The sequence below is a fragment of the Mesoplodon densirostris genome, chromosome 14 (genome assembly GCF_025265405.1).
Source record: "Mesoplodon densirostris isolate mMesDen1 chromosome 14, mMesDen1 primary haplotype, whole genome shotgun sequence".
NCBI lineage: Eukaryota > Metazoa > Chordata > Mammalia > Artiodactyla > Ziphiidae > Mesoplodon > Mesoplodon densirostris.
Window position 1 is genome coordinate 5065847 of NC_082674.1, and position 22704 is coordinate 5088550.

Here is a 22704-nt window from a genome sequence, read left to right on the forward strand (position 1 = left end):
CATTGACTGATATCTTTGAAAATGATTGTCCAGCAGACCCAAAAGTTAGAATTGAAACAAAGATGGAAAACATTAGATGAACTGAAAGCATATAGGTATGATTTAATCAATTATTAATTATGTGTATTTCACGTGGGATTAAGTTTAATTCTGAAAGAAAAACCCTTTTTGATAGACATGAACTAGTACAGATATGTGGTTGAAGTATGGTTAATAGGCAAAAGGAATGATTCTGAGATGAAGATGTTTTTAGCCCTTTGAGAACAGAATCATTTTTAATCTCTATGAGCAATTTGACTTTGGGGCATTTAGGGGGCAGAGATGTTGTCACCTGTGTGGGACATAAGAAAACAGGAAAAGAGCAAAGTCCTTTTTGTTCCTTAGGACGGGATTGCATCCTCCTGTGAGCCTTTCTTGACCTTTTTTCCATGACCCCCCCCCCCCCGAATCATATCTGCTCTTAATTTAAGTTTTCCTCTCCGTTTTCACTCACCCTCCTCCCTACCAGGAGATTGTGAAATTAGTGACACTGCAGGATCTGGTCTCGCTCAGTGTTAACTGGGAGTCGAAGATTGAAGATACAATGTCTTCATTCATGAAGGGAAAAAAATCGCTGTCATATTTTTGAGCTCCAATTTCAAATTCCTAGGACAGAGAATCTGATGGACCCAGCTTGGGTGCAGGTTTAGGTTGAATAAACTTGCCTGTAGTAACCTATCCAGTGGGTGTGGAGGAAAGAAGCTGGGCCTGGAAAGACACTTGAAAGAGGTCCTTGAGTGAATGAAGAGCAGGACTTCACTCACTTAAAAAGCCGGAGTCTTCAACACCAACAACATCAACCAGGAAAACATTAAATATTCTAGTCATTCTGCTCCTAGGGAAAAAAAAAAAGCAGAAAGGGAGAATTAACTAATATAAATGTTGTAATTAATAAATAATAAAATGACAAAACATTAATTTTGAAAAAGAGATTGGTTTTTGAAAACGTACTTAAACAGATACGCTTCTAGGTAGACCATTCAAGTGGATAAAAAGAAAATGAGGTCAGCATAATAGTAATACAAAAGAGGAAAGAACCACAGGTTACAAAGGACACAAATAAAGGAACTTTTACATACAATTCTATATCAATAAGTCCAAACATCACAAAATAAATAATGAACTTGGAAAATAAGATTTATCAAAATAAATCCAGGAAAGAGTGATGATTCTGTAATCCAAATCCCAGGAAGGTAGTCGATGAAGGTTCTGAGAAGCACTGTACAAATTTTATAAGTAATTGCTTTATCAAGAAACAGGTAAACCCCCATTACATAAGCCATCAGTTTCTGGTTCATAAAAGTTCTTTTGGGCATGTTTGTGGGCTTCTGATTTTTTTTTTCCACTGAACTTTTTTGATACAGAAAAGTTATTTCTTGCATAAATATTATTAACCTGTAACAAGCTTATTATTATTTTTCAACAAATAAGTGCTTCTGCACTTAATTACTAACATAGGAAAAACTAATAGATAAAACAAAAGCTCTTTAGCATCACAAGACCGGTAAGTTTGGAAACTGCTGCTCTAGACCAGGGCCTGGCAAACTCCGGCCTGTGAGTCAGACCCCGCCACTGTCCACTGTCCTGTTTTGCACATCACTGTATTGGCACGTCTGCAGTCTGCTGCTTTCCCAACGCTCGGCAAAACAGGGGAGCTGCCAGGGACCTGGGCCCAGATCCCAAACTCTCACAGACCACAAAGTCTGCTGACTCAGGACCGCCCTGTCCCTCACCAAACGCAACAGAAAAGGACCCAACCTCACCAACTCTCTTTGCTGAGGATGACAGGCCATCGCTGGACCTTGCCACGTGTCGTTCCCCCCCCCCCCCCCCCGTGACCAGAGGGGTTGAGCCCCGTGACTCTCCTCCAGCCCGCCCCCAGGAGGCATCACCGTGAACAGTTTCAGTTCCACGCCACCCCGCATGCACACGTACTGCCTGACGGGGAACGCCCCGCCCCCCGGCGGTGGGCCCCACACCCCGCCCCTCTCACCGAGCCCGGGATCCTGTCAAAGCAGCACATCCAACCCCACTGAGTAGCCAAGGGGCTCCTGCCGGGAGTCTGGGGTCCAGGGAGGCCCCTCCACATCCCCTCTGGCGCCGCCTGCGGCCCAGGGTCTCTCCCCACTGGGGGGCCCGCCAGTCTGCCCTGAGTCCAACTGTCTCTGCCTGCCTGATTTAGCCCAGTGGGCTAAGGGATCCCTTCCATGGCCAGGCTCTGGCCTGCAGAGACCAGCTGGCACTGCATAAAACCGCTCTGGGGGCCAGACCCCTGGGTTGTGGGCTTCTGATTTGAAGGGTACACTGTCACATTGTGGAGTTGATTTTCTCACTAAGAAATATAGTTTATACAGCTCCCTGTGAGAAGAGACTTAACACAGCAGTGCAGATACTTACTCCCGGCATCTCTCCTGGGGAGCCTGGAACCACGATTCATCGTGGCCAAATCCTAGACACATGCCCTCAAAAGCTTCTTTATATCAGTCACTGATGGTTCTGTGTTTGCGCTGGGAACAATGGACACGCCTCAGCAACTTGTCAGGGTTGCTTCGCACAAACATCAAGATGGGTGATGGCACCTCATTCACAGATGGGGTCCTGAGATGAGGTGACCAAGACTGGTCACAGCAGGATGTGCCTGCGTGTCCAGCCCACCACGTAATGGCAGACCTGAGACCCAAGCAGGCTTCCCTGACCAGCTATCTCACTCCTGTACCCAGGGTGGGAGTGCCGCTAGAAAGAAAGCACATCTATCTATGCAACCTAGATGGCGAAGGACTCAGAAGCTGTGCCCGTCTCTCCAGACTCCTCTGATGTTCATCTTTTTCTTGTTATCCTTGCTCTGCATCTCTTCCCTGGAATAAAGCCCACCTGTGAGTGTGACCTGTTCCTGTCCCAGGAGTCCTTATAGCCGATTAGCAAATACGTGGGTGGTCTTAGGACTCCTAAAGCACAACCCAATACACACACACACACACACACACACACGGAAATTAAAAGTTCAAGGAACTCTTATTTTGAAGTGCTTTGATATTACATTGTATTTATTTAAATACACACACTCACACACATAATTACAACTCTGTAAATTAGTGAAATGGCACTCGTTGGATGAATTAAATTACAACCAGTAAATGGGTGAACAGGAAAGACAAAGAGTTAAAGAAGATATATGCAAAACATATAACTGAGAAAGTACATCTATACAATGAATTCTTACAAATCAATCATAAAAATGCAGAAAATCCAATACAAAAAGGGGCAAGGGATTTGAATAGGCACATCACAAACGAGAATATCCAAATAGCTAATAAATATATTAAAAAGACACTTAACATCATTAGTCATCAGGAAACTGGAAAGTAAAACCACAAGACACCACTCCACACCCACTGAGATGACTAAAATTAAACCAGACAAAACAAACATCTTACAGTGACAACACCAAGTGAGAAGATGTGGAGCAATACTTACATTATTCTGGTTGGAGTGTAAATCGGGCCAGCACACTGGAAAACTCTATGGAGTTATGTACTAAAGGGGAGTATATATGTGTGTATATATATATATATATATATATATATATATATATATATATATATATATATTTTTTTTTTTTTTTTTTTTTTTTTTTTGTGGTACGCGGGCCTTTCACCGCTGTGGCCTCTCCTGTTGCGGAGCACAGGCTCCGGACGTGCAGGCTCTGTGGCCATGGCTCTCAGGCCCAGCCGCTCCGCGGCATGTGGGATCTTCCTGGACCGGGGCACGAACCCGTGTCCCCTGCATGGGCAGGTGGACTCTCAACCACTGCGCCACCAGGGAAGCCCTATGTGTATATTTTTTAGGAACCAGTGATCCCGTTGCTGGGTGTATACCCAACACAGATGCATACTTATGTTGACCAAACGACATGTACAAGAAAATTCATAGCGTAATACCAAAACAGCCCAAATGCTCATTATAATTGAACGATTAAATGGATTGTGGTATATTCCAACAATAAAATCCTAGATGGCTATGAAAATGAACAAAGTACTGGTAGACACAACAAAATGGATAAATCTACAAATATAACATTGAGTGAAAGAAGCTATACAGAAAACAATACATAAGGTGTGATTATATCCACAGGAACTTCAAAAGCAGTCAAACCTAGAGGAGGGTTTTAGAAACATGGTTATCTTTGGGGCAGAGGTAGGGTTTAGGGCCTGGGGGAAGGTACTGGACACGGGAAGGTCTGAGCAAAGTTCTGTTTCTTGATCAAGATGGTTGTTACACATGTGTGCTTATTTGGTCCAAAATTTGTTCTGCTGTATGTGTATGAATTGTGCACTTTTCTTTATGCACAAGATGCTTCAGGAAAAGACTTACCAAAGTAATAATATGAAGATTGCAACTAACTGAATCGATTCTACAATCTGCTAATGTGTGGCAGCCGCTGTTTGATGTTACTGCAGGATGGTCCACATCAGGGAGCAGGGAGTACCCTGGGGATGTACAAGTCTTTAAAGAAAAAAGTCCCTGGCTAATGAAAAATGGTAGTGACATTTGGCTGTTACCTGGTTGCATTTAGATGTCTTTAGAGATGGCTGACTCCCGAGAGGTAGAGAGAAAGAAGGGGCTGCCTTGACCTCCCTCCAGCCCACACCCATCTTGAGCAGTTGGGAGAAGAAATCCCTCCCTGGCCTTTGTCAGCCATGACTTTGAATATGAAAGGCTACTTCTCTTGAGCCTTACTCTTGGATGCGTGGAGAAAGACAGGTTCTGAGTGAATAAGCATATGTTCAAAGGATATCAAAGTGACGTTGACTTTTGTGAGCTCTTTGCCAGAAGGGACTTGGACTTATGTATTTTATTCATATTTATTAACATTTTATCTGATACATAGGAGCTTCTCAATAAACCATTGTTGAGGAAAAGAAGAAAGTAAGGAAAGAAAGAAATCCCTGAATGAATGAGTGAATAAGTGAATGAATAAACAAATGAATGAATATAAAAGAAACTGGCCTGGATAGAACAGACTTAAGAAGTAATAATAAAATAATGTGATAGTAATTATCAATTATTGAGCAGTATTGCAAGTGTTTAAGTCCTGGTTCAAATTCTCACTCCCTGTGTGATGTAAGTTTCCCCAGCTGTAAAATAAGTTAGTGCTTGCAAAATATAGCCCAGTGCCTGGTACATAATGTTATATACATGCTAGATATTTCTAATCGATTATGTCGAACTCTACTTTCAGTGCTTAATAAACTTCATGTCATTTAATCCTTAAAATGCCCTGGGTGAAATAGACATTAATACCCATATTTCCCAGGTGTGTTAGCAAAATCAGGCAGGTAAAGAAAGTTACCCCGAATTAAACAATACTGGCTGAACTAAGATTCAAACCTTAAAATGTTTGGCTTCAAAAGTCTGTGTGGTTACCCTTTATGACATATTTGTCATAATCATATTTGATATTTGATTTGAAGTGGAAACTGATTTGGTTTTCATTTCTTCATACACACGTGATCTAGAAAAAAAAAAAGTATTTCTTAATTGAACCAGGCCATGGTAAGGTTTTAAAACCCTTTTGGCTAAGATTCCAGGAACTTGGATCACATTTCTCATTGCAGGCTTGGTAATCATTAATCATACACTGGCTATTGTGCTGAATTTGCTTTCAGTTTCCTTCTCAGTGAAATAAAAGTCATCTTTGCTTCTGTTCAAAACATAACACAAATAGAATAACAAAAGCTGACTCTAACTGAATGATTTTCCAGGAACTGTTTTAAGTAATTCACATAAATCAGCATTTTCACTCTTCACAAATATCCCTTGAGATACCTGGTCTTACAGATGGGAATTGAAGATCCAGAGAAATAAAGTGACTTAGTCACCTAGCTAGTAATTGACAAGCTAGGCTTCTGGTTTCATAAACTTAACCACTAGGACTATCCCAACTTCCTACAAGTCTCATGAAAACATAAAACCACACACTCAAGATCAAACCCAATTCCCATTAAAGAGGGCTAAAGGAAAGAAAATTTCAGTACAAAGCTCAACACTTTCTAGGAAAACTGTGAAAATAGATAATAAAAAACCACAGTAATTCTTGCCAACTAAGAAGAATCTTGGTTATTAGAGAAATGCAGGTCAAAACTACAGTGAGGAATCACCTCACACCAGTCAGAATGGCTGTCATCAAAAAGTCTACAAATAATAAATGCTGGAGAGGGTGTGGAGACAAGGGAAACCTCCTGCACTGTTGGTGGGAATGTAAATTGATACAGCCAGTATGGAGAACAGTATGGAGGTTCCTTAAAAAAACTAGAGTATAGAACGTGGATATTATATACTGAATGTTGTGTAAACTTTATATATATTCATACTTGTATTTGCATAAAGAAACATTGGATAGTGTAGCCACTATGGAAAACAGCATGGAGATTCCTCAAAAAACTAAAAATAGATATGATCTAGGATATGACCATATGATCTAGCAATTCCACTCCTGGGCATATATCTGGAGAAAACCCCAATTCAAAAAGACACAGGCACCCCAATGTTCATAGCAGCACTATTTACAAGAGCCAAGACATGGAAGCAACCTACAGATGAATGGAAAATGGAGGTGGGTGGGATGAAGTGGGAGATTGGGACTGACATATATACACTACTGATACTATGTATAAAATAGATAACTAATGAGAACCTACTGTATAGCACAGGGAACTCTACTCAGTGCTCTGTGATGACCTAAGTGGGAAGGAAATCCAAAAAAGAGGGGATATATGTATACATATAGCTGATTCACCTGGCTGTACAGTAGAAACTAACACAACATTGTAAAGCAACTATACTCCAATAAAAATTTTTAAAAATAAATAAAAAATAAAATAAATAAATGAATGTCTAAGACACACATAAAAAAGATGTGGTATATACATACAATGGAATACCACTCAACCATAAAAAAGAATGAAATAATGCCATTTGCAGCAACATGGATGGACCTATATATTATCATACTAAGTGAAATAAGTCAGACAGAGAAAGATAAATATCATATGACATCACTTATATGTATAATCTAAAATATGATACAAATGAACTTATTTACAAAACAGAAATAGACTCACAGACATAGAAGAAAAAACTTATGGTTTTAAAAAGGGGAAAGGCAGGGAGGGATAAATTGGAGTTTGGGATTAACAAATACACACTACTATATATAAAATAGACAATCAACAAGGATCTACTGTATAGCACAGGGAACTATATTCAATATCTTGTAATAGCCTATAATGGAAAAGAATCTGAAAAAGAGCAGATAGATATGTATAAGTGAATCACTTTGCGGACACCTAAAACTAACACAACGTTGTAAATCAACTAGACTTCAATTTTTTAAAAAAGGAAGCATCTTAGAAAAGCATCTGATTTTCCTATTGTCTATTAAAAATGGTACAGAAATGCATAGACATGCAGGGAAATACAATGTCTAAATGTGAACATGTAAAAATGCATACATTAAGATAAATTACTAAAGAAAGATTCGGGCATCACTGTCATAATGTGCCTATGCGTTTTGACTGTGATCTGAAAGGGGATGCTGAGGCTCATGGAGTAGGGTCTCATCCTCCAAGGGTCATTCATTCTTTTCACTATTTGGCTCTCCTAACAAACTCTTGCTGAGTGCCCCCAGGTGAAGGGTGCTGGAGTAGACGCTTCTACATGTTATGTCATGCACAAGCAATACAACAGCTACAGACGTGGCTACGTCTCTGTCTAGTTCTGCTGCTATCTGCTAGGTCGAGAGAGACATTAGATATCAATACCTTCTCCATCTGTATCCAGTTGGGAGGCTGTTATTTATACCCCTATTATTTACAGACAGAGGGAAGCAGCAGGGCAGGGGAAAGCAGATGTCAGTCTTAGTCTGAGCCTTCAGTCTTGGCCCTGTTCCAACTTTCATTTTCATGAAGAGAGAAATCGAAACTTGTGCTCAGCTGAGAGTTAGTCAAGGGAGGTGTGTCCCTCCTCCCCATGTGACAGGTGGCCAGGCGCCTATAAAGTGAGCCTGCAGCTGCAGGGCAGCCTCAGGGCACCTGGTCACCATGTGGATGCTGGTACCCGTGTCATTCACTCTCAGGCTGCTGAGCGCCTTCGTGCAGCACCTGGGCTCCCTGTGGAGCAGCCTGGGGACCCTGTTCCCCCGGCTCAGGGCAGCATTCTGGCTGGCGGGGGGCAAGAAGAGCCAGCAGCAGCGGGGCAGGAGAAAACCAAGGAAGCCCAGCAGGGAAGACAAAGAGGACCGCGATCTGCCCATCACCCCCACCAGCGTTAATTATCACTTCACCCGCCAGTGCAATTACAAGTGTGGCTTCTGCTTCCACACGGCCAAAACGTCCTTCGTGCTGCCGCTGGCGGAGGCCAAGAGAGGCTTGCTGCTGCTGAAGGAAGCGGGTGAGTCCGGACCCAGAACGAGACCAGGGGCTCAGCTGGTCCGTGGCCGGCTGACAGGAGGGGGCTGGGAGCGCGCATGGGCTGGACGGTTCCCCCGGAACCCTAGCGGTTCCCACAGCACAGGGAGGATGCCCACCTGCCAGAGGATGCGGAGGTGAAGTTGGGGATGGGTGTCTAGGCCTTCCCAACCCGCAGAGTCGGCTGGCCTGGGGGTAACTGGAGCAAACCCATCCTCCTGACGCTTCTAAGTGAGCCGCGCCTGCACCTGCTGGGTCCCGGTCCGCCCAGCCCGCGGAACCAGGCAGGTCGGGAAGGTGGTGCTGAGCTCTGAGTCGGCCCGTAGCACTTGGGGTTTCCCAGAAACAGTTAAAGAGGAAGGTTGCAAACAAATACAAACACTTTGACTTAAGAAACGCAATAGTTGAATCTTTTATTTTGGATTATTTACGTGTTCTTACTATGAAACTTTAGGGAAACGATTTGCAACTCAAATAAGGCAATGACTTTGCTCTGGAGACTTTCTCACTCAGTGTCACCACGTCAGTAGCTCGAAGGCGTCTCAGAGAGACCCCAGCCTGTCCAGTTCTACGGTGACGTCTTCCGCTCCAGATCGGTCCTCCTTCTCTTCTTGTCCTCCTGTCTTCCCTAGAGCAACTTCGGCCACATCGCCAACTTTTTTCTCAACTTGCTTGCCTTGTTTACTGACACGTAACATGCCTTTGCACAGAGCTGCACACACCCAGGTAAACGGCACACAAATCTAGACAGAAAGCAGCAGGGCACCCAAAGCGCGTGCTCCCTTCCTGCCCGGGATAACTACTAGCTCTTCTAACACACACACTAGTTTTGCCGGATTTTGTGCTTGATACGGTGAGATCGTAGGCTTGCACTTTACTGGATCTGACTTATTTTGCTTTCCATACGCCTGCCCAGTTATCCACAGCTCATCCAATGCCTGACCCACCTTGCCGTTCCCATTGGGGTCTGGTTCAGGGTCTCATTATTTCTCACCAGGACTGTTGCAATTCATCTCATTGTCTCTGGGTCCCCTCTGAAAGCAACTTATCTTACTAAAATATAAATTGTGATGGCTAGCTCCCCCACTTAGCTCTCTTGCATGGCTTCCAAGCCTAAACTTGTCAGCACAGGCTTCAAGCTCAGTGTTGCCATTCTTCACCCCAATTCCTGAAGGGCCCCAAGCTGTGGACACATCACGTGACACAGTTCTCCCCCAACTGCTGCATCATGGAGCCTGTGATTGCACTGTTCTCTCTTCCTGGAATGCCTGTCACCTCAGTCTCTGTTGGTGAACTTTCAAAGCTCCTTAGAATTATTTCTGTTCCTCGTCATGCAGAATGAATGCCCTCTCGCTTTCCTCTGTGATCCCATGGCATTTGTTACAAATGCATGTATTATAGCATGTTTTATTTATTTCATTTTTTTAATTGAATGAAAGATTCTTTAAATCCTATAATGCTTTACAGTTTTCAAAAGTTTCACACACATGATTTCATATAATCCTAATTATAACCCTTTTTCTCCCTAGCCCTATCTTGCCCCTCCCCCCTTCCCTCTTCCCACTGGTAACCACTAGTTTGTTCTCTATATCTGTGAGTTTGATTCTTTTTTGTTTTATTCACTAGTTTGTTGTATTATTTTAGATTCCACACATAAATGATATTATACAATATTTGTCTGACTTATTTCACTTAGCCTAATGCCCTCCAAGTCCATCCACGTTGCTGCAAATGGCAAAATTTCATTATTTTTTATGGCTGAGTAGTATTCCTTTGTGTATATATACCACATCTTCTTTATCCCTTCGTCTGTTGATGGACACTTTTAAAAAAAATGTAAAAGCTTTTGCACAGCAAAGGAAACCATTGACAAAATGAAAAGACAGCCTATTGAGTGGGAGAAGATATTTGCAAATATGACCGATAGAGGGTTAATAGCCAATATACATAAACAGCTGAGACAACTGAACATCAAAAAACAAACAACCCAGTTAAAAAATGGGCAGAACTGAATAGAAATTTTCCAAACAGGAAATGCAGATGGCCAACAGGCACTTGAAAAGATGCTCAACACCACTAATCATCCGGGAAATGCAAATCAAAACCACAATGAGGTATCACCTCACACCAGTCAGAATGGCCATCATCAAAAAGTCCACAAATAACAAATGCTGGAGAAGGTGTGGAGACAAGGGAAACCTCGTACACTGTTGGTGGGAATGTAAATTGGTGCAGACACTGTGGAGAACAGTATGGAGGTTCCTTAAAAAACTAAAAATAGAATTACCATATGACCCAACAATTCCAGTTCTGGATATATATCAGAAAGAAGTAAAAACACTAATTTGAAGAGATACATGCACCCCAATGTTCATAGCAGCATTATTTACATTGCCAAGGTATGGAAACAACCTAAGTGTCTACTGCAGCATATTTAACATTGTGCTCTTGTGTTTTGTTTTTAATATCTGGGTCCCCAAAGAGTTTGAGTTCCAAGATTGAAACCTAGCATTCTGCTTATCCTTCTGCCTAGCAAAATATCTAGAAGGTAATAGGAGTCTAATGAATGTTTTTGAATGGATGAATTAGTGCATGAATGAACAAACGAAGAGAGGTCTGGGGTTATGGAATGAACTTAGCGTCTTGATTCACAGAGCCAGGGTTTGAGTTCCTGCTCCATCACTTAAACAATGTGTCAAGACATTTAACTTTCTACATATCAGTTTAATATTCTTTAAAATAGAGACAATAGTGATAACTCATATATCAACCTTAAAAAGTTGTTACAAGGCACAAATAAATAAATGCTCATATGTTTTTTAATAGAGTATAAACTATTACAGTTATAATTAATACTTTTATATCATGACCTCTCAATTTTAAGTAAATAAAACCAAAGTTAGTTAAAATGGCTAAGGTATAGTATGCATGATGTGTCCTGTAAGTAAGATTTCTGGCAAATAGAGGAAAATCTATTTTGGTGACTATTGAAATTTTAAATTTATTGTTAAATTTAAACAATAAATGTACATTACATTTAAAATTAAAATTACTGCTCTGGCTGAAGATGCTTCTACAATATATTATTTACTTCTTTGGCTTTTTTTTTTTTTTTTTTTTTTTTGGCTTAGTTGGGTCTTTGTTGCTGCGCGCGGGCTTTCTCTAGTTGCAGCAAGGGGGGGCTACTCTTCGTTGCAGTGCTCGGCCTTCTCATTGCAGTGGCTTCTCTTGTTGTGGAGCACAGGCTCTAGGTGTGTGGGCTCAGTAGCTGTGGTGCACGGGCTCAGTTGCTCCACGGCATCTGGGATCTTCCCACACCAGGGCTCGAACCCATGTCCCCTGAACTGGCAGGTAGATTCTTAACTGCTGCATCACCAGGGAAGCCCACTTCTTTGGCTTTTAAACAGAGCAGACTGAATAGAACTCAACCATCATGAGCATCAGCTATTGATCTGTGCTGTGACAGGATGGCTTGTATGTTGGCACCACTGTGAATCAATTGTTCCTCATCTGAGCTCTTAGTAACATCTCTGCATCCTGTTCCTTCAGTTTTCTCGTTCTTTCATCCCCTCTAACCTAATCCCCAGACTCATCACGGGCTACACCACTGGCCAATACACTGTTTCACTTTCTCTAGTTATCTGCCCCTATTTAACCACACTTTTGGGGAATCGTATTTTTATTGGATAATAATGTTCATCATACAAGCCACCTCCTAGCATGTTAGCTTATAAATAGTGAGACGCTATCATTTACCACTGCCCCATTGTAGAAACGTCTAAGAGTAAAAGAGGGTGCTAGAAAAAACCAACTGATGAGATTTGGTCCTCCATAAATCGGGACTGTGCTGGGAAAGCTAGGATGGAGGGCGACCCTGCACACTTAGAAAGGTCAAAGGCTTTGGAGCTTGGGCGGACGTCCTAGCTCCATTTTTCTCTCATCTCATTCTATTACATTGAGAAAATACTACTTTTGCCATTAAAATAATAATGGATGTTGGTGAAGTGGAAAAATAGAAGGAAAAGCCATGCTCTGTCTGTCCCAGGTATGGAAAAGATCAACTTCTCCGGCGGAGAGCCATTCCTCCACGACCGGGGCAGATACCTTGGCCAGCTGGTGAAGTTCTGCAAACAGGAGCTGCAACTGCCCAGCGTGAGCGTAGTGAGCAACGGGAGCCTGATCCAGGAGAGGTGGTTCCAGAACTACGGTGAGAGCCTCGCGTGGCACGTGACTGCCGCCTCTGTCACTGTTGCTCTATTTCCCTCCATCCCGGGCTTTAGGCCAGGCCTCTGGGGATCCAAAGGGAGGAAGAAACAAGTGGGCTTACTCTAATCTCTTTTCAAGCTGGTAGGGCTCTAAGTAAACAAGTATGGCAAGGCAGATAACAGAACAGACTAGCCCCAGAACTCTTACATACATTATCAGTGTAGCTAGTTTTAGCTGAGCCGCTAGTGGGGAGAATTAACGCAGTGTACAGTTTTGCAAGCCCTGACCTTATCGTTTGCTATTCTTGTTTAATTTTTAAAGTATTTTCGGAAATAACTCTATTTTAGTAGTCTCGTGTACAAATTAAGTGATTAGACTAAAACAGTCGTTCTCACCTTTGGCTGCATATTTGGCTACTGAGGAACTTTATAAATATCTGTACTGGGACTGGACTGCAGACTAATTATATCAGAGCCTCGTGGTATGTGGACAGGCCAACTTGGGATGCTCCAAGGGATTCCACTCTACGACCCAGGGTTACAAACCCCTGGTCCTAAGACTGGGAAGCTAAGTTTTACATAGATGTTAATATTCAGAGAGCAGTACCTGGAATTTAGGAGGCACCTGAAAAATGTTAGCTATTATTACTACTATCATTTGGGGAAACAGTTCTAACTGAACTCTTAGGGTGTGCTTTGCTTTGTGTAAGTTGTTTGAGCCTTGAAATCATCCAAAGGATAGTTGCATTTGCGATCTGTTGAGGACATGAACAGGAGATCTCTGATAAAATCCTCCTTCCAAGATGATGAAGAAGTGGATGTGGATCCGCAGGGTGTGGATGTGGGTAGAACAGCCCACCTGAGGAAGGTTAACAGGAAGACCACAGGGCAATGGGTCAACATCAAAATGACTGTGAAGGGAGTCACTCAGTGAAAGAGGGGGTCAGAAGTTCAAAAGTAAGCTTTGGGAACCAGATTCAGAGAGATAAGACAAGGTTAGGGCAGGATGGGCTCCACATGCTGTCAATATGGTATAAAGAGTAGGGACCAGGAGGGTTGCTGCACCTTTGGGTCAAAAGCTCAAATGTTGTACGGGACAGGTGGTGCAAGTTAGTGAATTTGGAAGTGCATAAAAAAAAGGATCATTAGTGGTAGGGGGACAAAAAGGAAGTATAAGGACTATTAATAGTGGACACGTGGACAGCCACTTATGAACTTCCGTTGATCTTTGTCCTATTTGGGAGTTCAAGGTTAGTGTCGCCATATGCTCAAATTTTTAAAGATACATCATAAATCTACATTCTATGTTAAATCTACCCCCCAAAAAATAGTTGCAAACAGTTTGGAATAGTTTTAGATGTCTGGAGGAACAAACAAAATGTTTATGTCTACCTATGTGGTCCATAAGGCTCCAATTCTCCACCTCTGGCTTAAAGGCCTGTGTCTGCATCCTTGGATGGAAAAGCCTAATGGTGATGGTTTTCCCTCAGGGGAATATTTGGACATTCTCGCCATCTCCTGTGACAGCTTTGATGAGCAGGTCAATGTCCTTATTGGCCGTGGTCAAGGAAACAAGAACCACGTGGAAAATCTCCAAAAACTGAGGACGTGGTGCAAAGATTACAGAGTGGCCTTCAAGATAAATTCTGTCATCAATCGATTCAATGTGGATGAGGACATGAAGGAACAGATTAAAGCCCTGAACCCCATCCGCTGGAAGGTACATACCGTGTTGCTTTTGCTGGTTGTAATTAAGAGAACGGTCAGGAGAGACTTGCTTCGGCAAAACCAGAAATGATAAGGATACAGAGAACTATGGACTCAGAGAGCCAGCTGGGAAAGCAGGCCCTTGGTCCTTCTTTCAGCTCTGCTAAACGTTAACGACTTACATTCTCTTTGCCTCAATTTCCCCCTTATAACTGATTTCCTTCTGGGAAATTGTGAAAGTAAATATAAAAGAATATGAAAAGTGCTTGGAGATATTCTGAAGAATATGTTCATAGGAAGTCTAACTCGTATGTGTTTATTAAAATAATAAGACTGATTTGTCTTAAAAACTCTTGGCTTATTTATAAATGGGTATGTGGTCTTCATAAATTATTTTAGTTCATTTTTCATAGAATTATTAGAAGCTATTGGGAGAAAGGCCATCCCCAAGTGGTAGTGAAATTCATTCCCAAGATTCATTCACCCAGATGTGTGCTTTAAGACTTAGCCCCACTATCAGCTACTAAAAAGTCTAAGGTTCAAATATGCATAAGCCAATTCAAAGTGACTTACAGCACCCACCATGCACAGATGCTTACAAAGAATTATAAACTGAAGGTTTCTGCCCCTGGCTGTTCTTCAGAATGAACTCAGGGAACTGTTTCAAATCAGCTTCTTGGGCCTCATCCTATACCCACTATCCTGAAACAGATTAGCAGGAGGGTTTGTGTGAATATGTATTCTTAACAAGCTGCCCTGATGATTGCTATGCAGGTATCCAAAGTCTGTGCCTGACCCCAGACTAATGCAACTAAAGATAAGATGTAGAATTCAATTCTAGCAAGTAAAAGAGTTAAAGAAAACTCTTGTAATATAAAGCTATGTGTGCTGGGATAATGTGGCAGGGTGAAACAGGCAAGGTTTATTTCTGCCAAAGAGCCAGGAAGACTTCCTGTAGGAGGAGGTATTTGACTCCTGCTCGGACAGACGGACAGAATTTCCACAAGTAGGGAAGGAATTCCTGTCTAGACACCAAGAAAACCTTTCCTATTAAAGCTGCCTGGGACGTGCTGTTAATCCCACGTTAGCATTCAGAGAAGGGTTGTGGAGATGGGAAAGGGATTAATGTGTGTTATTTTCCTGAGGTTATCCTGTAATATGTGGAAGTGGATTATGGGAAACAAGAAATGTTTCTTACTTTAAAAGTTTTAATTTGTATGTTGAACTTGAGGTTTGGTTATATATGTAAGCAAGTTGGAATATCAGCCACTCTCCCAGGTCCAGGAGGAACTGAAAACAGCTACAGAAACAGGGGTGATGGGAGGACCCCAGGCTATGACCCACTGTGTGGAGGCGTCGGAGGAGAGCCAGAGGGCTAAGCTCCAAGCTCTTAGATTTCCCTTCTAGAGCCCCCTGCCAGTCAGCACTCATGTGCTATACTTATACATTATAAATACATATTATATATATTTTTTCTCATAGCTTTGGTTTGCTCATGGCTCCTTGTCACTTCTTCTCTATCTCTTTTCTCCAATCTTTCGACTCCTACTCTGGCTTCCACTTGCCTGATTCACTCCAGAATTGCCTTTTCAAAATTCTGACTTTTTTTGGAGGGAGAGGATTAGCTGCTGTCCGTTTAGAAAACAGTTTTTGCATCAGATCACTGAGGTCTGCAGGATGCACATTGATGTAAACCTGGATCAGGTGTCAACTGTTATGCAATTGCTCATGTGGTTCAGAACCTGGTCCCCCAGGCAGTCCTCCTCTGGAGGCCCTGGGCTTGCAGGCAACCATTATTTTGTAGTCTGAAAATATTAGGTTATAAGACTAGATCAAATGTAATCTAGACCAGTTTTTAAAAATTTATACTTTGGGAATGTTTGGGTTTCTAGTACCATATCCCTAAATTTCAGGGCATGTTCTCATTTCTCCAGAGCAGTGTCTTTCTAGAATGTTCCCTAGTTGGAGGAGTCTTCTTTGCTCAGGAGAGGTTCAGGGAGAAATGAGATTTGGGGCAAAGAGATGGAAAGCTCTTCCCAAAGCCAACACCACACTTGTGTTTCAGGTCTTCCAATGCCTCATAATTGAAGGTGAGAATTCTGGAGAAGATGCTCTGAGAGAAGCAGAACCATTCGTGATAAGTGATGAAGAGTTTGAAGCGTTCTTGGACCGCCACAAAGACGTGCCCTGCCTGGTGCCCGAGTCTAACCAGAAGGTTGTATGAAGCAAACGTTGTTTTGTTCCCCATCACACATTTAGCTCCAAAGAGGAAAGTGTCTCCACCAAGGGCTGCACACACTGTGGCTTTGGAGGGTTTGTGTGGAGAGATGGGAGTAGTCTCAGGGCTGAGGTGGAAGTTTCACTAGATCTTTAGGTTTCCAGTGTGAAAAATTGGATCCACCCTGTTAGTCCAAATGTACATTTCATGTAGGTTAAACAGTGTCAGCCAAAGCACATCTACAGTTTGCAGCTTCCAGATGTTATCAGAGACAGAGTAAATAATCACTGTGTTCTCAGAAGCTAAAGAAAAAAAGAACTCATTCAAAGCTACATTACTGCAGTTTTAGGGACAGGAGTAAAAAATTGAAGGTAGCCTGATATTCAACATACAGAGAACAGGTAAGCTCATGTTCCCTGTATGGAATGTTATACTGACTATATAACCTATTTCAAGGAATATTAGGGAACAAAGATAAATTTGCAGGATATAATATTAGGTACAAATGAAGAACTATAGGCAAAATCCATTTGACCTTTAATCCTAATGTGCAAAAAAGTGTGTATGTACACATCCCATGGTCATCATGGGATAATGGGATTATCAGTCATTTTTGTTTACCTTGATAACTGTTTGGACTTTAAATTTTTCTAAAATAGGTAGTTTTATTATTTTTAAAGTATTTAAAAATCAAAAGCTTTCCCCCATCTTCCACCAAAGAATATACATGCAGCAAAATCTCTCCCTCATATGCTTACATCGTATTAGAAATTTGAGAACAAGGATTCATTCCTTATACTTCAGACTTCTGAGTAATGTTGACCAGAGTACGAATAAGAAAATTCCTGAATGGGGTCAGAGCAGCTTTTGAAAAGAAGACAGAGAACAGAGGAGGATACTCATATCTATACACTATTTTATTTGACTTTTTAAAATTTGTCTTAATTACATAGGTAATGTGAGATCAAAGAAAATATGTCACAAATTACTGCTTTTTGAGCACTTCACAGAGGCTTCCTTCATGAGCCAGAAATATTACCCCCCATTTTAGAAACTCTGAGGCTGAGTCATAGGGTTAACTGACCTCACCTACATGACAGAAAGGGTTAGCTGACCTCACTCAAGTCAGAGGTAAAGTGAGCTGATCTCACCTACATGAGAGGCGTGGTTAGCTGACCTCATCTGTGTCAAAGGTACAGTTAACTGACCTCATCTATGTCAGAGGTATATTAACTGACATCATCTGTGTCAGAGGTGAAGTTAGCTGACCTTACCTGTGACAGAGGTAGAGTTAGCTGACCTAACCCATGTCAGAGGCAGGGTTAACTCACCTCCCTTAGAGCCCAGCAAGGGACAAACTGGGGTTTGGATAACTCCAAAGCCTGAGAAGCTTACTAGTCAGTTCATTTCAAACTTCATTGTACAGACAACCCTCCAGGCAGGGTCTTGGTAAAATGCAGATTTAGAGTTAACAGGGTTGGGGAAGTTATTGAGAGGAGGTGACCACTATTTGACCCAGAGCTGGACTGGGGCAACTGGAGGCTCCTAACCCCTCCTCTGTCTTCAGGATGTACACTCCCACGGTGAGACCATCTGGATGGTACATGTAACTGAGCCCAGCTCAGGCTTCTCTATAAACTTTTAAGACTAGCAGAGGGTACTAAGGTCTTCTCTTCTTGCAGGTCACCCAAGACAAGCTTTGTATGTCGGTTCCCTTGCACTGGTGAGGTCAGCTCACTTTACCTCTGACATAGGTGAAGTCAGCGAACCCTGCCTCTCATGTAAGTGAGGTCAGCTGACTATACCTGATGGAGGTGAGGTCAGTTAACTATATCTCTGACATAGGTGAGCTCAGCTAACTTTATCTCCAATGTAGGTGAGGTCAGCTAACCATGCCTCTAATGTAGATGAGGTCGGTGAACTCTGCCTCTGACATAGGTGGGGTCAGCTCACTTTACCTCTGACGTGGGTAAGGTTTCACCCAGGGAACTCCCAAGTTTGCAAACCAGCAAGCAGGTCTGAGGTGGACCCATGATTCAGCACTTTAACCAGCTCCCAGGTGATGCTGATGCCTGGCCCACCTCCAGACATTCAGGAACAAGGTCCCGGACTGGCCATGCACAGGAGTTGGCAAACTACAGCCCGTGGGACAAACCCAGAATGCAAGCCAAGAATGGTTGGAAAAAAAATCAAAACAAGAATGACATCTGTGACTCATGAAAAGTATATGAAATGCAATTTCAAGGTCGATAAGGAAGGTTTCAGTGGAACACAGCCACGCTTGCTCTCTAAGCATTGTCCACGTGGCTTTTAGTTGCCACAGAGACCACATGGTCTATGAGGCTGAAAATATTTACTCTCTGTCCCTTTACAGAAAAATGTTTGCAGACTCCTACCTATATTGGGTGTGTATAGAGTGTATACCTTCCTATGAGAGTGTAGGCACACTCTTTATATACCTATAGAAGGCATAACTAGTTACAAGTAATGTAAGTAATGCTAAAATCCTCAGATAAGCTCCCAGCTAATAGCATTAAAGGGATTCTGCTTTATTCACTGAAAAGGGGGTCCATCAGAGGCATGGCAGACACAGGGAATATTGAACAATGAAGGACAGGGTTCCCCAGAGCCAGAGGAAATGGAGAAGTTAGCCTGGGGGTTTCACTGTCAGCGGAGCTTTCAGAGTGGCATGTGACCCTTCCAGCATGGGGCAGAAACCAGCCAGCTAGAATCTGCTGGAATCTGAATGGACACAAACAGATGGCTCGGAGATGAGTGTTAGGTGGGTATGGGGCACTGGCAGATGGCTCACCTTGTAAGGGACGCATCTAAAGACACTCAAGAGATTTAAGAAATGTGGCCTCCAGAAATAATAAAGCACAAACAAACAAACGCGGTAAGACAGACAGTTGAGCATACATACTGAAAAATATGCTTGAAACTAAATTGGTGTGTAATTTCTGCTTTTCAGATGAGAGATTCCTACCTTATTCTGGATGAATATGTGAGTATGTCTAATGCATTATAAAATGACCCCTTAAAAATTCATTCAGCAGCAAGATCAGGGTTGAGTTATAATCAGCATAACCATTTAGTCCATATTCATTCTATTTGGCCAGCATTTCATATTTTTATTGTCACTGACTAACATTAATATTATAGAGCTCTTACTTCGCTGTGTCCATCTCTGAGCTAAGGGGCTGGGCAGGCATTGGCTTGAATCTGATCCCAGTGTTTGCACACACTCACACTCGATGGTCTTTTCCCTATGGCTATGGATCCATGGATGTCCCATGGAGCTGACATCACACAAAGCAGAGTCCTTTGTTATGCCATCTTCGGCTGGGTTCTCTGGTCAAGGGGCACCCAGGGATCTTTGCAGGAAGGACATGTCACACTTGACGTTATTGCCTTTAATACCTCAGATGCTGCCAGCTTGTCCTCTGACTGATAGCTCTTGGCTTTGGAGAGAAGAGGTTACAGTTCCTCTCCAAAAGCCACTGGTACCTTCCTACCCCACTGCCTTCCAAAGGCAGAGATACACCAACATTCTCCAAACTGAAAAACAAATCACTTCTCCCTTTCCTTGTCTCTTTTTCTTTTCTTTTTCTGTCCCAGTTCATAAACTTTTGCCAATATTTCTAGCACTGGACAAATAATTCCATTCAAAGATCTGTTTTTAAGAAATGAGCTCCAACAAGAACCATGGCTTTTCCATATTTAAACTGAATTTGGTGTTTCGAGAAATGCTTACTGTGACTTTTGATATTTTATTATTTTCAAGTTAATCATTGATGATTCACAGTCATTCATTTGTTGTCAATATGTACTTTCTTTAAGGAGAAGAGGGGAAAGGGTGGTAACACAAATGTTCAGTTCATGGGTTCAAGGTAGAGAGGAAAAGTCAAACGGAATTTATGTTTGGAATACCATGACTGGCTGGGGATTTTTTTTTTTTTTTTTTTTTTTTTTTGCTGGGGATTTTGACCAATGTTCCTCCACAAACTCTCTGGTTTCTGTATAGCTGGAATAAATAGAGTGGGAACAAAATTTACTTTTGGCAATCTAAGAACATTTTGATTCAACAAGTGTTACTACAAAATTCTGTATGCCATCGTAGGTCATAGAGGTGTGAAGATCTGGTTCCTCTCTGTAAGATGCTTAATTTAGGATAAAAACCAAGACCCTTAGCAGGGCATGTGCTACTCTTCTTGATGTGGGACCTGCCCGCCTCTGTAGCACCTTTCTTACCATGCTATCTCCCTTTCTTAAAAGAAGCGTTTACACTTTTTTATTTAATTTACACTTTTTTTCTTTTTTTTTCCTGCACACACAGTTTTCACTCCAGCAATATCATCTACCTGAAATTTCCCAAACTCACCGTACTGTTTCACATTTCTGGGCTTTTACAATATTGTTCTCTCTAGCTTCCAATTTCAAAACATAATCTAGATGGCAACATTTTTTGGAAACCTTTCCTGATTACCCCGCCCCCCAATGGAGGGACAGGCACGTGTATATAATTCTGTTTATCATGCCCTTACCTGGTCTCAGGTGTTCACGTGGGTGATGGGAGCTGGGTTTGAGTACAGAGATGGTGTCCCCAGAGTTCAACGTCCCCAGTGAAGCATCTGGTTCACAGCTCTCCACAAACATCTGTTGAAATGATCAGAACATCAAAAGTCATTTTGAGTTGATCCCCCGAATTGGGTTTTACAGGAAATATCCCAATTTCTGTCATGAATTTCCTAGATGCGCTTCGTGAACTGCAGAAACGGGCGGAAGGATCCTTCCACGTCCATCCTGGATGTTGGCGTAGAAGAAGCTATAAAATTCAGCGGCTTTGATGAAAAGATGTTTCTCAAGCGAGGAGGGAAATATGTATGGAGCAAGGCGGACCTGAAGCTGGACTGGTAAAGCTGAAGGCTGAACAACCTTCAGCCCATCTGTGGGGACCGCCCTGGCACTCAGCGCGTGGCTGCCTTGCTTCCCATAGGCACTGCCAGCGGCCCCAATTTCAATTTTCAGTCGCACGTGGAATCTGATTGCCTGTGGTAACTGAACAGATAAATAACTGGGAAATAACTGGGAAAACTGAAATCCTTAGAACATGCAAGACCATTAACTTTAGTTAAGTAGCTTATTATGGATTTAATTTTTGAGTAGTGTTTACTGTGACTCCTATATTTCCATTTTGAAGTCATTTTTTTAGTCCTTTCATTTGATAGTTATTTTCGCATCTGGAAAAATTACAAATTATCTCCCCCGATTATTTCTGCTTGCGGTGAGGCTCTTTCTTTTTCGGCCTTTATATCACTGCAATCTTGGACTTTTTACCCAGAAGTTTAGAAATAGTCCATACATGTTTCAAAGAATAAGAAATGATCATCTTACCAGGCTTTGATAAGTACCTAGAAGGAGATAACTCATCTCCCCGGGGCTCTGCATGGCCCTGACCCATGCTGACTATTCCAGGAATGTGAGTGATCTCTGCTGCTCCCCTTTCTCTTCCAAGATTCTTAACAAAACCAAGGTGTGCTTTAAATTTAGTGATGAAGTTGACATGGGGTCAGGGCTTGGGTTGCTGTGTGAATCTGCTGAGTCTGTCAAGCAACAGCATATGAGTTTATTTTCTTGGTTGTCCCCGTGTCCCTGAAAAGTGACACATTCCTGGACTGGCATGAACTCATCTGCAAAAGCAGCAGGAAAAGGTGGAGCAAAGGGTGTGGCCAAGAGTGTAGGATGAACCAGAATTTTCTATAAATGAAGCTGTGGCACAATATAGTATTTCCCATTTAACTCTGAATCACTTGAAATAAGAATGTAATCTTGAATCACTTGAAATAAGAATGTAATCTAGGTCAATATAAGATCCAGAGCCTTCCTTTGCTAGGCTAAGAAAGAGCTTGAGGGAAAATGTCACTTGAATTGGGTCAAGGAACAAAATCTTCTCCTCTTGGAAATACCACATGCAGTTTGGTCATGAAACCTAGACAGTATCCCATTTCCTGGGAAATAATTTCCTATCATTGTTTTACAAAAGCAAAATCATGGACAATTTTTTGATCAA

At 42.1% G+C, this 22704-nt stretch overlaps 1 protein-coding gene across 1 annotated transcript; it reads left to right on the forward strand.

Moving 5' to 3' along the window:
- Nucleotides 1-8138: 8138 nt before the first annotated feature.
- On the forward strand, nucleotides 8139-21595 carry RSAD2 (radical S-adenosyl methionine domain containing 2). Its single transcript, XM_060117633.1, has 6 exons — nucleotides 8139-8487; nucleotides 12550-12711; nucleotides 14200-14429; nucleotides 16482-16631; nucleotides 19606-19638; nucleotides 21387-21595. The coding sequence occupies exons 1-6, from the start codon at nucleotides 8139-8141 to the stop codon at nucleotides 21549-21551; spliced, it is 1089 nt and encodes a 362-aa protein (XP_059973616.1). The 3' UTR covers nucleotides 21552-21595.
- The last annotated feature ends 1109 nt before the right edge of the window (nucleotides 21596-22704 follow it).

Coding starts and splice junctions, on each gene's coding strand:
- RSAD2 (XM_060117633.1), top strand. CDS start 8,139: ATGTGGATGCTGGTACCCGTGTCATTCACTCTCAGGCTGCTGAGCGCC. Junction 14,430..16,481: donor TGAACCCCATCCGCTGGAAG/GTACATACCGTG, acceptor CTTGTGTTTCAG/GTCTTCCAATGCCTCATAAT. Junction 19,639..21,386: donor ACCTTATTCTGGATGAATAT/GTGAGTATGTCT, acceptor TGAATTTCCTAG/ATGCGCTTCGTGAACTGCAG.